General features: G+C 41.0%; 1 protein-coding gene across 1 annotated transcript in view; it reads right to left on the reverse strand.

Moving 5' to 3' along the window:
- The window catches only part of LOC138245633 (gamma-aminobutyric acid receptor subunit alpha-6-like), a 288,378-nt gene that overhangs the window by 13,939 nt on the left and 259,379 nt on the right, over positions 1-15,060 (reverse strand). Inside the window, exon 9 of the mRNA XM_069199369.1 lies at positions 3,990-4,294. Coding sequence (XP_069055470.1) covers positions 4,007-4,294 — 288 coding nt within the window. The 3' untranslated portion in view covers positions 3,990-4,006. The remainder of the gene's footprint in view (positions 1-3,989; positions 4,295-15,060) is intronic.

Below are 15,060 nucleotides of genomic sequence, written 5' to 3' on the forward strand. Positions count from 1 at the left end.
CAACCCCTCCAGCCATGTGAATAACATTGCGTCCAATTTCCATGCCTCACGGAAAGGAACAATTGTGCACAAATGTGGCAGTTTGGCATAGTCTTTTGAGACAAACAGGTCTCTACTTGGAATCCCATATCTCTTCTGCAGTAGACAGAACACCTCCATCATCAAAGACAATCAGCTCATGAATGAGAATACAGGACTGAGCTTGTCTACCACCCGGTTATTCTTCCCGGATAAGTAGATTGCAGACAGAGACCTGAGATCTCTCCGCCCAGCTGCAAACCCTGAAAGCCCCCATGGTGATTCTTATACTGCATGACCACATTGTTGTCCATCCGGGTCTGTACATGATGACCTTCCAACTAAGGGAAAAAAGCCAGGAGACCCAAATGTACTGCCTTCAACTCTCTGTAACTGGAGGAACAAGCAGCCTGAACTTTCAACCATCTCCCCTGCAATGACAGGTCTCCCAGGGTCTTACCCTAACCCTCCGTGCTGTATCTGTGGTCACAACTTTGGATGGCACTACCTGGAACAAATTTCCCCTTGGCAGATTCACATCATCCAACCATCAACTCAAAGCCTCCCTCACAACCTCTGTAACCAGCACCCCCCGGGTATTTTCCAGAAAACTCAGTACCAGGTGGGACAGTAAGTAATTGATCATGGGGAGGAAATGTAGGCATGCCCAGGAGAGGACCATAAAAGAGACTGACATCAGGCACTGTAGCCTCAACCATTGTTTTACAGGAGGACAATGTTTTTGCAAGTAATCCCTGGACTTCCGCCACCAGAGTCTGTTTCCTGTCCACAGGCAGGAATACCTTTCCCACCAATGTCTGGAAATGTGCCCAAATGAAAGTCAGGTCCTGCATTGGAGTGAGATTTAATTTCTTGTGATTGAAAAATAATCTGTGAGCTGGCAATACTCTGCAGACCTCCTGGACCTGAAGCTCCTCCTTGAAGAAAGAAGAGGCAGAAATTAGCAAATTATCAAGATATGGAAACACCTTAGTCCCCTTCGTATGCATGATACCAATAAGGAAGGCAAGAACTTTAATAAAAACCCTAGGGGAAGAACTCCTTGAACTAATAAAGCTGTCCCTGCGCACAGAACTGGAGAAACCTGTGTGACCTTGGATGGACAGGAACATGCATATATGCATCCTGTAAATCCAAGTATGCCAGAAAATCTCCTTGGTGGATGAAGGGAAGAATGTTCTGTAGCGCCATCCTTTCGAACCTCACTTAGAGTATGAACTGATTTAACCATTTTAAATCAATTAAAGGCCTGAGCTTGCCTAAATGTTTTTCCACCAGAAAAATAATGTAATATACATCTTTCCCTGTTGCGAAGTCTGCATAGGCACCACGGCTCCTTTTTCCATAACCATTTGAACTCTGTTCTGCAAAGCCTACCTTTTCACTCCATCCTTTGGACAAGAAGTAGTTAAAAAAACATCTGGTGGGAAAGATAGGAACCAAACCGGAAACCATTCTTCACCACTTGAAGAACCCAATGATCTGACATTGTCTCTTCCCAAATCCAGGAGAACCAAACCAACCATCCACCCACAGGGGCATGCATACCAGTCATGTAGTCAGGGCTTGAAGGAAGGCTAAGGGGCCATTGGACCAGCCGGGAATTGGGATTTCTCAGTGGAAAGGGAGCCCTGGCCACGCCCCCACCAAAGAAGGGCTGGTTGACTTTATCCTGCCTGGCTGCCCCAAATGTTCTTTTATAAGTAAAAAAATTCTGTTTACCCATTTTCTCAAGGGCCATCACCTTGTAGTGCACCACTGACTTTTTGGGCATTTCCTCTAAAGGGGGGCCTAAGAGCTCAACCCCAGAAAAGGGAATTTTCATCAATAATGACTTCTACTCAGCATCTGCCTTTCAAGACCATAACCACAACTATCACATGGCTGCAATTGAAGAACCAGCCCTGGATGCTGCCACGCCCGGGGAATCAAAGGAAATATCTGACAACAGATGCACCTACTGCTTCATAAGAGCCAATGTATGTGTAATATCCTCCTCTTGAGTCATTAATTCTGCCAGAGTCAGAAAATCCATCATCAAGGACTGAATGGCATAGGAGGAATAAGCTGCCGTCCTAATAGCACAGTTAGATAACGCAAAGGTACGTTTCACTGCAACATCAACCTTTCTTTTCACCAGATTGGTCGGGCAGCATCCCAGGAAATATTAGCCCCCTGGGACTCTAGACCTGCCAACAAGGAATCCACCTTGATGGATGCTGGAGAGTGCTCTGCATAATCCTGCAACAGATACCTCCTTGATAAGAATCTAAAAGTAAGCTTGTCCACCTCCTTCCATTCATTTTCCATCATCCTTTTAACAGAATATTGGAGCAGCAGTGACTCAAGTTCCACGCTTTGATACTGGGAGAAAACAATCCTCACTTTTCTCCTGCACAACCATGCCAAGAAACTTCAAGTTGTGTCTGACATGTTGCAGGACGTCTTTCAATTCCTGCCCCTGCACATGTCACTCCTTGAGCTTCTCTTCCACTTTTATGGTTGCTAAGAGATAGACTAAGACTACAGCAAAAAGCGTCATAATCTCCCAGCAACCATACTAGGCCCCACCTCCAATGCCCCAAGCGCCTGCCGCCTGCTTTGACCCATGGTAATGTTTCCGTACTGTCCAAAATTGCTTGCTCCCACTGAGCATCAAAGCAGCTGAGCTGCACGTCACAGGCAGCAGAAGCACCCCGTCTGCAACAATGGCAGCACTCTGCCCCAAACTGAGTCCACTATAGCAGGACCTCCGAGCAGGTATGCCCAATACAAAATCCCACAGTGGTGGAGTACTCAGCACCAGTCCGGACCCACCAAAATCGAATCAATACACTCCAAACCAAAGGGTCTGCTCACCCTATACCTCGAAAACAATAGACACAGTGAGTCTTCTCCTGCCAGACCTCTGCCCCTTTAAATCCTTACTTGAATCTTACGACTTGACTCACAGTTACTCAATCCAGAAACTAAAAAACAGGATGTGATGTGGGTCGACTTCCTCTTTATGCACTGTGAGGGTTAAGGGGAAGCCGGCCATATTGGAGGGATGGTTAACTAGTGTACTATTTTTTTTTACTTTGGAGTTTCTGTCGGGAGGCTAAAGCTCATGACGTAAATACTGGGGCAAGGAAGACAGACCAGGAGGTAATAGGGACTCCTCTCCATCTCATCTGGAAACTGTAGGAAAGTTGATAGTAAGACCTCAGATAAATAAATCAGTAGTGATCTTCTTTACTACATTGAAAGTGGCAAAGAGATTTTTTCTGATTCTTCCTATTGACTGCTGAAAATCCTTTGTTCAGACTCATTTTTACATCATGTTGTGAATATGGCAACTTCTTGTACGTTTGTTTTACCTGAGTATTGATTAACAAAACGGCATGTTGTCTAGAAAGCCACAGCAAGATTGGTAGTAGGTCTAAGCAGACAGGATTCTGTCGCTAGCCCACCGTCCAATTGAATTGCCTCTGCTTCCATAAAAATGTAGTTCAAAGGTCTATACCTCGCAGGGTGGACGATCCACCCAAAAGGCTCGCTCTTTCTACAACTGAGATTTTTTAAATATGTTCTGCCATGCTCTCTTAGATGAATTTCTGTCCATCGCCTGAAATTTCATAAGTGATCTAAATCCAGAGCAGGTGGGACAGCTCTGTCCGTAGCTACTGTTAAGCCCGGAACCAACTTCCATTGCTGAATAAATCACGAGGCAATGCTAAGAAATTGAAAACCTTGTTAGTTAACCACAGTGTCTTTGCCTGTTGACTTAGTGAAGCACTCTTGCTTGTCTGCATTAGCATCGGGATACCACCCGTTGCCCCCATTCCTGCGAAATCACTGCTTGTGTCATATAGCAAGATAATAGTGAAATGGCATTAGCAGTAAAAGTAAAAGAGTGGTGCAGAACTCGTACAAATAAATGTTTTACAAGAAAAATAATTAAAATATACCTGCAATTTTGGGAGAGTTAAATATTATGGCGTATTTCCATGTTGTCCTTTGAAAGGTAAGCCACCCAGTATACCAGATTAAACACTGCAAAGGTCATGGGAAAAAGGATCCGAGAATACTGGTCTATTTTGCTGGTGCTGCCATGATGGTGCGTGGAGTATTCCAATACTGGGTCTGATGGAGGAACGCACATTTTTTCACAGTACTGAGAATCGTAGCAAGATCTGTTCTCTTCATATGATGATTCCCCTTGCGGAAGCTCGAGTTGCCTTCTCCTCTTTAGGTGTGTGTGAGGATCACATTGCTGGAGGGAAAATAGGATAGAAAGTTAATGTCATTTAAATGTTGTCAGCTTTTTTTTTCTTATGTCGAGCTTGTTGTGAGTCTAGTAGCACTTTGGCAAGGACAGGACAAGACTCGTTTTCAGGAATTGGCTGATACTTTGATACCACAACAGTACTTAACACACGCTAAACCAGATAGTCCCGCTGTAGGAGAACAACCCTAACATCACAACAGTGCAGGTCTTGAAGCATCGAGCATAGATAGCAAGAGACCTTCCCAATTTCATGAAGTTCCAGCACAAAAACGAGCAAATAAAACATTGAACCCTAGAAAGCCACACGACATCTCCTCCCTCCAGCTATTTCATTATAGCACTGTAGTCGAAGCAATGTTTTTCTTTCATCCAGTCAAGTTTTGCCAAACTTTCCTCGCAGTGAGAGATCATTTTCATTTTAATTACACTTACTCAAGATGGGAAAATATGTAGGCATGTTATCTACAAGTATACATTTCATGAAAGAAATGGGAACAAATATTAACATTTTTTTAATTAATAGTATTAAAAGCTTAAGAATTAGCAACATCTTGAAGATGCAAATGTTTCCAAAGAAAGGAATGAAGGTTGAGCGAGGAAGCTTTGCAACTTCACACTGTTCTAAAGTACAAGATTATGTAACAACACTGCTTCCAGACAGTCCGAAAGGCACTCATAATTTCGATGCTAACAAACTCCCATAAACGTATCATGAAAGGCAGCCCAAGAAGGCTTGTGAGTCAACAACAAATATTGCAAATGCAATCACAACATAGATAAACAACAGGGGCTCATCCATACCTTTGCAGAACCACTAGCAAATAGGTAATTGTATCCTGGCACTAAATGCATTCTCAAACAAAACTAGCAAACAGCAGCACCGAAAGGAAGAGCTGAATAACTGTATCTCATATTTACAAATAACCTGCAAGTCTTTACTATTAGCAACCTGAGTTCTAAGAGGTATGGTACAAAATATTATGACCTACATATTGTAACTGTGTTATCGTATGTTAATCATAGTGTCCTAAATATTGTTTCTAAAGATATTGATTGCTGTGTTGGAGTTAATAATAGAAAATCTACATTTGCTGAAACAAGCTGTTTTTTAAATGGTATTTAGGCCACAGTATTTGTCAGACATTTTTTGTTACAGATATCCTCACATACAACTATTTAAGACAATCAGCAAACCTGACTTTATAAAACTCACGTGTGAGGAATTCCAGTCAGCATAAAGCTCCACTATACTCACCAGTGAGTGCCTCCTAAGATGACAAGTTCAGGCAAAGATCCACTGAACCATCCAGACAGACTGCTCAGATCCGGCCTCATAATTACCAAGTCTAATATGGAATCAAGAGGTGCCGGGCACATTGGATAGAAACTGACGCAGAACACATTTACACATCAGGTGGAAGAGTAGCTAACAATATATTATTGAAAGCTAGCACTATTGATAAATAACTACCACATCCCACACATTAGCCATCCCACAAAAATCAATGCAGGTCCCATAGTAAAAGATCCAGATGACTGCAGGAAGTTCACAATGGACAGTAGAATGGACCCACAATCTCAGGGATGCTTCCTCAAGGCATATATAAAATTCCAACCATGCACCAGCACAACCACTACAGAATACATAACCAAAGAAACTGACCACTCTCAATGTTAGTCTAAAAGAAAACCAAAAACTGAAGCTAGGACACCAAGGTCTTAAGACATGGGATCCCATGCTTGTGCAATGAGCCTAATCATATAAGATTGCACACAAAAACAGCAGAGAGGAAAGGAATTTTATCCAAACCAGATTGAAATACTGGCATAATATAACAGGTTCACTCCTGCATAGTGCCTACATATGACTTACATTCGCAAAAGCATTGCTACCTACTCAGTACACATTGAAACACCTACAGGACCAACAGAATTGCATTAACAATGGCCATTTTTCTCATATTCTTAGTCTCAAATGAAGGAGGCCTCCATGCTCTTCACCAAAGATTTATAGCCATTGGTCCTCCAAATTTAAGAATTGGCTCTGAATTCCAGTCAGCATCGGTACCAGCAGTATTCAACTGGAAAGTAATTGTGGTGATTACTGTGCAACAGCATACAATGTAATCTGCGAAGACAGATCCTTCATTGTTTGGAACTTCTGAGCAAATCCCACACAAAGGAGAACTATATCAATAAGAACACAATTCGGAAAATAGGTTAAAACACCAGAAACCTAGCTCATTCACTCTAAGATGTTCTAGTGAGCATAGCACCATGTGAACATTTGAACCGTACAAAGGTGAAAATACTCTTCTTTAGAACAACAAATGGGCTTCTTCATAAAATATGGTAGGGTAAGTGTGAGAGTAGTCGTGGGAAAAAGGAGCAGCCTACCCTATCTTCCACCAGCTAGCAGTATACCCAGTGCTCTCCCAAAGTACAGTCAGTCAACCTCACAATGTGAACTGATGCTCTCAGAAACCTAACAAAAATCAGTTCTTAAAAGGAGCACTTCACACCTCCCTAGAAAATCTAACTGCTACAGAAACAAAAATCACAAAGGAGGAAGTGTGAGACTGAAAAGCCAACATATATAAAAAAGCTCACTCGCACTCACAACACAGAAAAGTTAGACTTTGCAAATCGAAGTCACAATTCATGCTCAACTGATATAAATCTGAAAAATGTACCAAGGTAGCAGATGACGGGCCCTCGAAACTACAGAGATCATTCAGACAAACTTGGGGTGATACGGGATGTTTTTTTGTGAATTATAGCAGTTAGGCTAAATGATTGCAATTTTCTTGAAGATAGGTAGAAAGATTTATAATACTGAAAACGCCTTTTTGTCGCTCAAACATACACAGATATGATCCTTCGCACTGTCAATTTGTTTAGCCTTCTTTATAACCCTTTGGGACTTTATAAACCTATGATTTTTAAGTGCAGGGTATACCTTACAGGGATTGAAAATCAGCGGATTCTAAAATTCCCAAATTAATCTTGAACACATAGACTTGGGTGATCACTTGGTGACACTCATGCACAAACGAAGACAGACAAAGGATCTGATTAAACAAGGCCAGCACAGGTCTAAACGCATTAGTTATTTTTTGTGGAAAGCAATATTATAATAATTAATGTATTCTCTCGCTAGTGCACTTAGTACTGCTTTTTTAGGGTACAAAGAGGTTGGTGTGGACACCATTGCGGAAAGGCCTCTGCGAGGAAAATATAATTTGATCATCATTGAAGTAGTTTATTCTCTGTTGTGTTTTTAAATTCTGTTTTTAACTAGCATTTTCATATTGTACAACCACCAAGATTATATTCGATACATAAGTGGTGGTAAGGTCTTGATGACCTTCCACTGATAGACTAATGTTTATAATATTTGTACTTGTCTCCTGTTGACTTCAATCAAAACCTCAATTACATCATCACATTCTTCATAGCCGTGGCAAAGTATTTTCGATGAAGCAATGTTTCTGTATGAAACATATGCTGAAAATGTATACCATGTCAAATGTAAATCACTGTTATCTGTCTTTCTCAGGGAACCTTTTAAATGTCAACCAGCTGGAGGGCTGAACCTACCATATTAAATTTAACATTATCAATTTGGATGGGGAGTTATGTTATATACGACTCTGATGGTGAGCAGAGGAGGAAGGTATCAGGAAAAAATGGGATCGAAGTGCAGGGAAATTTACCTCAATATAGTATCAAGTCCTTGCGTAAACGTTGGTTGCCAACTCAGACTGAAATACCCCGAGCAAGGGTTTGCGATCAATACATAACTTACAACTCATTTCCCCTAATGTAAGCACAGAAATACTCCACACCCATACCTGCTGCTCAGGTTTGCCCTTCTATCACAGCGTGGCACTTTTGATCTAGAATCAGAAGCCAAGGGCTTTTCCCTCCCTATTTATCTTCCGATAATACAGCTCCCAGAACCATGCACACTCACATCAAGTCACTATACATGCTGCTTGAAAGTCAAAAGGGGTCGGTCGACATTTTCTCATTTTCAATTTCACTCTTGCTTCTGCTTAAATAATTTTCTTGCCCCCCTCCATTTAAATGCTTTACCCTATCTTAATAACTCCCTCAAGTATTCAGTTTTTTCTGTAAAATCCTGAATAATTTTTGAAAATTATGTAATCAGTCCCATAAATCAATCCCATAAATAACACAATACACAATAACACAACTTATATATTCCTATGGTGCATGAAGCTGACCTATTGGCATTTTCCAGTTCTTCCTTGGGCATAACACCTTGCTCCGAGACTGAATATGCCAGATACTCACTTTCACTCAAGAAGAATTGACACTTTTCTTTCTGATGTGTCAACCCCACATCTCTTAATATTGCCAACCCCTCTCCAAGAACTCAGTTTTGCTCGTCTTCCAGTGCTACAAAAATTAGAATGTCATACTTGAAAAACACAAACAAACATTTGCCATGTTCTTAAACAATGTATTCATCATTAGCTGGGATACATTAAAAGGGGATGCGAACCTGACAGGAATACTGGTAAACTGAAATACCTCCTATATCGTTACAAAGGGATCAAAATGTTTCGACTTCAGGTGTAATTTAATCTGGTGGTATTTATATTTTAAATTCAATCTCCTAAAATGCTTTACATGATTGACAAGCAAAACCATTTCTGTAATATTTGGACATGGGAAACTATCCACGACTTAAATCAACACGACCCTGTTTTTTAGAAATCATCAGTGGGTAAAGACGCTTTGAGGCCACCGCTTCTGTGACACGCTCATCCTGCACATCCTTCAACATCCCCTTTACCCCATCTCATACTGCTAAAGGAACACAAATTATGCCTTACTGGCAATGCACCATCTTTGAAACGTAACCCTTCAACGTATCTTTTTTTCCTGAGACACATCACTAAATTTGTTCAACATGGTGTTAAACATTTCTGTATCACCACCATGTGTTCATTTAATCTTGAATCTATGACACAAGATGAATGACAATATGGAAATCATATTGCAAAATCTCACGGTGCTACAAACACTTTCCCAACTGCAACTAAGCTCTTTGAATGAAACCCAGGAGTCAATGTGTATATCACTACCACCTTTCTCCTTCGGTTGTATATCACTGGATTGCAAATGTTTTTATCAAATAATGATTCTGAAATAATGATATACCTGGACCTGGGACCCACTACTGATACTACTGCCACATCATTTACTATGAATTTCGATTTGGGTCTACTTTTCCTTGCCTCATCTTTGACCTTGACACAAAATATCCTTTCCAGAATCTCTAATTTATCTTCCAACCATGTTACATGTCCCTTGGTTAGTATCTGCATACTCTGCCTAAATGACCTTTTCTTCCACAATCACGGCAGTCTTGGTCAAATGGATAATACCCTTTAAAATCAGCTATGAGTTGTGCTTCTATATATATCACACCCCTTATACATTTTTTTGGACTACTAGTCCCTGGGGTATTATTCCTCCCTGCCATACTCTTCTCTTTGGGATCCATGCTTCTTGTAAATCTTCTTGCAGCTCCTTTCTTATAAACTGCATGCACTTCTTCATTTCTCATAGCATCAACGTGCTCCATTTTCTTCATGCTTAAATCTGACTCTTCCATAATCTTTGCAATGCTGCTTGCAAAATTGGATTTCTTGCCTCCCAACCTCTCTTGCATTGTTTGACGTTTCATTGAATTATCAGCTCATATCTAATCAACTGATTAGGCATATTGCCAAATTCACACTTGATGGATTACTCTGTCTCGTAAAAAAATTGCTAAACAATTTTATGATATATTTTTTTTCTTTTAGGTGAGAGGTAGAGTTTGTGCTCTGTATTACTATATTGACACACTGGCCAAAGTACATTCCCAACCTTTTCTTTGCTTTGTTATAATGTTACATGGCTCTGCTAAATGGTTCCTACTCAGATAACAGTACTGTGTATTTAGGGCAGCTAGCTCACAGTACATCACCCAAACCCCCAAACCTACCAGGGTGAAAGGTGATTATGGCAACCTGAACATGACACTCTGACTCCCCTGAGAAGTCGTGGAAACACACCTTACCCTATTGTGTATTACTCATGCATGTCAAAGGCAGAACACAATGACATGCAAGATATGTTTTCAATAAATTTATTGAAACAGTTGGAATCTGGCATAAAGCGAATGAGTTGCCATAATTAGGTGGATGAAACAAAGAAAAGTAATCAGCATTACAAACATGATAAAGAAGATAAGCAATCCAACCATGATGAATGTGGTTCTAGATGTTTAAGAGGAGAGGTTCTGGAGGTTCCTACCTTACCCTAAGACTACACTGAGAGTATAGTGAGTGTACCCTTGTGCCTGGCCTGATCTAAGAGATTCACCCTAACCCGATACTTCAAGACTGTGTCAGGACTTGGCCTGCAGTGTAAATGGCAATCCTCTCAGCAGGACGGTAGATTAGTGGCAGCAAAGCTGCATGGCGAACACAGCATTCATCCCAGGATGGTCATGCCTGGAATGCCTCTTCTGAGTCAGTGAACCGTTTATATAACTAAGCCGTACTGTGTTGGAAGTACATCTCTGATGCAATGCCGTGTCTAGATGTTAGAAGCTGTCTCCTGAATGGGCAATATAAGAACTAGGATATCGTGTACAGTGTTCCTAACCTTGAACAGAAAGTGTTGATTACATGTTCTACAAAGGCTAACTGAAAAACAACTTGTACCACATTTTCCTATAAGAATAACATGTGAGAATGCTTGCAAATGTGATTGCTAAAAGCAGCCCAGCTGAAATGAAAAAAAAATGAAATATAGAAAGAGGTTAAAAACAGGGACAATCAACTAGTATCCAAGAGGTCCTTACAACACTACACATCAGTTATTTCAGCATTATCTGAGCCCAACACACTTGGTAAAAACATAAAAACATGTTGGCCTTCCTTGCCAAATGTGTTGATTAGCAGTGCTATCTTTCGTGACGATCTGAAACTTAATCCACCCTACGCTTCTGACAAGTTTTAAAAAATATCTATTCCTCCCATTCTAATGGAAGCCGACCAGCTGGTAATCAAAACATTGTAGGAGGTACTAAACATTTCAATGTTTGGCTTTACATAATGGTGGAAGAATAGAGCCGAGGGATAACTTTGACATGGTATGAAACTTTACAGATAACTTTGACATGGTATGAAACTTTACAGATAACTGCGACATGGTATGAAACTTTACAGATAACTGCGACATGGTATGAAACTTTACAGATAACTGCGTACACATTTTCCTTCAACAAATAATTCTATGGCGCAGAGTTGCTTTATTAATTGTTTTATTTTGGCTAAAAAGCCATAAAAGTATTGAATACAATAAGTTAAAACATGTTAAAATAACTAATATACACGCTCATCAAATAAAATAGTTGGTAAATGGTAAATCTGAAATTAAAATAAGATAAATACAGTGCGATATTAGTGGATCTCTAGGATTCCTCATTGTATACAATAAGCAAACATAAGACATTACAATACAAATATCAGTCTCAGTTGAGTGCATGGAGAAGGACTACAGTAACAGTCATTGACACTAGTCTCAAATAAAATATTGGTTCCACAAGTTAGTGCACAGTTTTCTGTGTAAACCTTCTAGCAGAACAGAAGCTGAGTTAGGTGCTATTACTAAGTTTAGGCGCCCACTAGCGTATCTAGTATAAGGATCATTAGAGGGCAGCTTTTTCAATCTAATTTTCCATGCGCACTGTAGAAAACGAGAGATGTAAAACACAATCTGTTCCTTCAGGTTACTTTTCAGAATTCTTAGTGCCTCCCAGTAATGCCTCACACCCTCCAGCCTACACACTATGACAATCTACTTCTTTAGAGGCAGTGAGTAGCTGGGACAGAACAAAACTAAGTTTTCTTTTGTCTCTTTAAGGTGTGGACAGTGAGGGCAATGGTTAGGGGAACAGCCTGTTTTATCCCACATAGAAGTACACGATCTTACCAGTAATGCACCACATCTGAATTGTACATATAGGCACTTGGCTTGAAGGGGGAACATTTTATCCATGTATGGTTCGAACCTCTGAAGGCATTTGTGACTCATGCACTGCTCTGTTGGGGTCCCAGCTTTCTGGTCACTCCAGATTCGCACCATAATACTTTCCCAGTATAATCATTTCAGCTTCAGGGTGTCACCTTTGACTATTTCTTCTGGGTACGTCCACAAATCATTCAATTTAACTATTTCACACAGGTTCTTAACTTGTTTTAGTCAAGGCATAGGAACTTGTTTTTCACAGGAAATTAGTTCTATTAAAGATACACTATAAGTAGCCGGCTCCAGGGTTGACCAAAGCTAGACCAGTTAAAACAGCAATTTTGAAGAGATCACCAGGGGGATGCTATTTATTGCTAGATCAAGTCTCAGAGGTTTGAGAGGGGTGCTTGAAGGTAGGTTAAAAAGGGCATTGATTAATTTATTTTCTGTCTAAGTAAGGACAGTTTCATTGGAATAGCCCCGGATCTCTGCCCCGTAGGTGGCTTCTGCCACTGCCTTGACACTATATACTTTGAGGGCAGGTTACACAGAGCCCCCTGAAGTCTACTTATGCTTTCTCCCTATTGCCAAAGATCTCTGATGCAGAATAGTTCTACTCTTCCCCATTTTTGGCCCCCATAACAGGCTATCTCCCAGTTTTACACCTAAATAGTCAGAAATGTTGACCTGTTCTAACGGGGTACCCTGCATAACATTTTTGGGCTGTTATCTAATAAGCTTATGGGTCTATAAATGGTGACTCATCTGTCTTACCTTTTTTATAAATTGAGATAATAAGAGCTCTACTCCCAAAAAGTTGGGCTTGTACCTCTGTCCCTCTGTGACCCCTCTAACATGTGTTAAGGAGCGTCAATCCGACTTCAATGTAGTTGCTAGAGCCAAACTGACCTGTTTTGGTCTCATGTGTACTTAGGCCTTGACAATGGAGTTGTTTGGAATATGATAGGGATACCTTCTTTTGTTGTCTAATAGGGTGGTGTTAATGTTCACTGCCAGGGATGAAAGTCCATCCAATTTCTTATTTAATGCCTTAGCCAATCTGCCCAAACAGTCATGCAGGCTTTCTATCTCGCTCTTTAGGGAATTTAGCTGAACATTGGTGTAATTTCTTTCCTCACTTGTGAGAGCCGTGGATAGTTCAATCCCTTTGCTTTCAGTTTGTTGGATATTTTGTAGGGTCCCTAATACTTCAAACTGATTGGAGTACTCAATGGCAGCTATTGTGGGAGGTAAATGTTAGCACTTGCTTAGGTGTGGGATCCTGCAGAGGGGTTTCTGAATTACTCCCTGGGGGGGGGGGGGTACTAGTGTGTTTATCCTTGCTACTATCTCCTGGGGCACACGTTTCCTCAACCTGACTAAAGTATTACCTAATGCCCTTTTGTTGTTTTACCCTTCCCTTCCTTCCCTGGGTTGTCCCCCTTTTTTTTTGGCGCAAGTAAACCCTTCATTATGTTGCATTTCTCTGCTGAGTGCCTGGCAAGTTTTCTAGCTCCCCCAGCTCCGGGTATTTTATCAGAGGCCTTCCGTTTCACCATGATTTTAATGCTTGCTCAGAAGACACCTATTTAAGAAAAAAGGTTGTTTAAGGGTTGGGGCAAATATGTGCCACAATTACTGCTTGGGTTCTTCAAAAACTAGCAGTTTGAACAACTAGAGACTGGATTCAAGAACAAAACACTTGCACCTGCTCATCTAGCAGTTTCAGGCTGTAGCCCTTTATGAGTCACAAGACAAAAGTTAATATCTATTCCCTGGCCTTTAGTTTGTCCTAGAAGCCCGGGGGGGGGGTGGGGAGCACCACTAGTTTTCTCAGTTTAGAAAGAGGATCAGTAAGACTGCCCCTGTGTCTCAAGTGCAGAGTTAAAGATATCACTTCAGTCTGAGCTTTGGCCGCTAATGGGTACCACACATTGTAGTCAGCAAGTAAGCAAAGTAACTTGAAAGCCCCCTATATCAATAGTCAGGCACTTCTGACTTTAGTATGCGGGAACCAACAGTTTGTAAGTGTTCTTACCAGTCACAGTGGTGAATAACAACAAGGCCAAGTGGAGTGGCCCTGTCCTGCCTCTTCTTGTCGCTGACAGGTGCAGGGTGAGCCCACACTTGGATCGGCTTTGCCCAGATGCAGCCTGCACACATTCCATTGTTTAATTTGAATTAAACTTCCAATAAATTCTTTATTCTTTATTTAACATTTCTTTAACCCCTTCGCTGCCAGGCCTTTTCCCCCTCCTGTGCCAGGCCTTTTTTTGGCTATTTGGGGCAGTTCGCGCTTAGGCCCTCATAACCTTTTGTCCACATAAGCTAGCCAAGCCAAATTTGCGTCCTTTTTTTCCAACATCCTAGGGATTCTAGAGGTACCCAGACTTTGTGGGTTCCCCTGAAGGAGGCCAAGAAATTATCCAAAATACAGTGAAAATGTCGTTTTTGAAAAAATAATGGGAAAAAGTGGCTGCAGACGAAAGCTTGTGGTTTTTCCCTGAAAATGGCATCAACAAAGGGTTTGTGGTGCTAAAATCATCAGTTTCACAGCTTTCAGGAACAGGCACACTTGAATCAGAAAACCCAATTGTTCAACAGAAATTTGGCATTTTACTGGGACATACCCCATTTTTATGATTTTTTGTGCTTTCAGCCTCCTTCCAGTCAGTGACAGAAATGGGCGTGAA

The sequence above is a fragment of the Pleurodeles waltl genome, chromosome 7, assembly GCF_031143425.1.
Source record: "Pleurodeles waltl isolate 20211129_DDA chromosome 7, aPleWal1.hap1.20221129, whole genome shotgun sequence".
Classification (NCBI taxonomy): Eukaryota; Metazoa; Chordata; class Amphibia; order Caudata; family Salamandridae; genus Pleurodeles; species Pleurodeles waltl.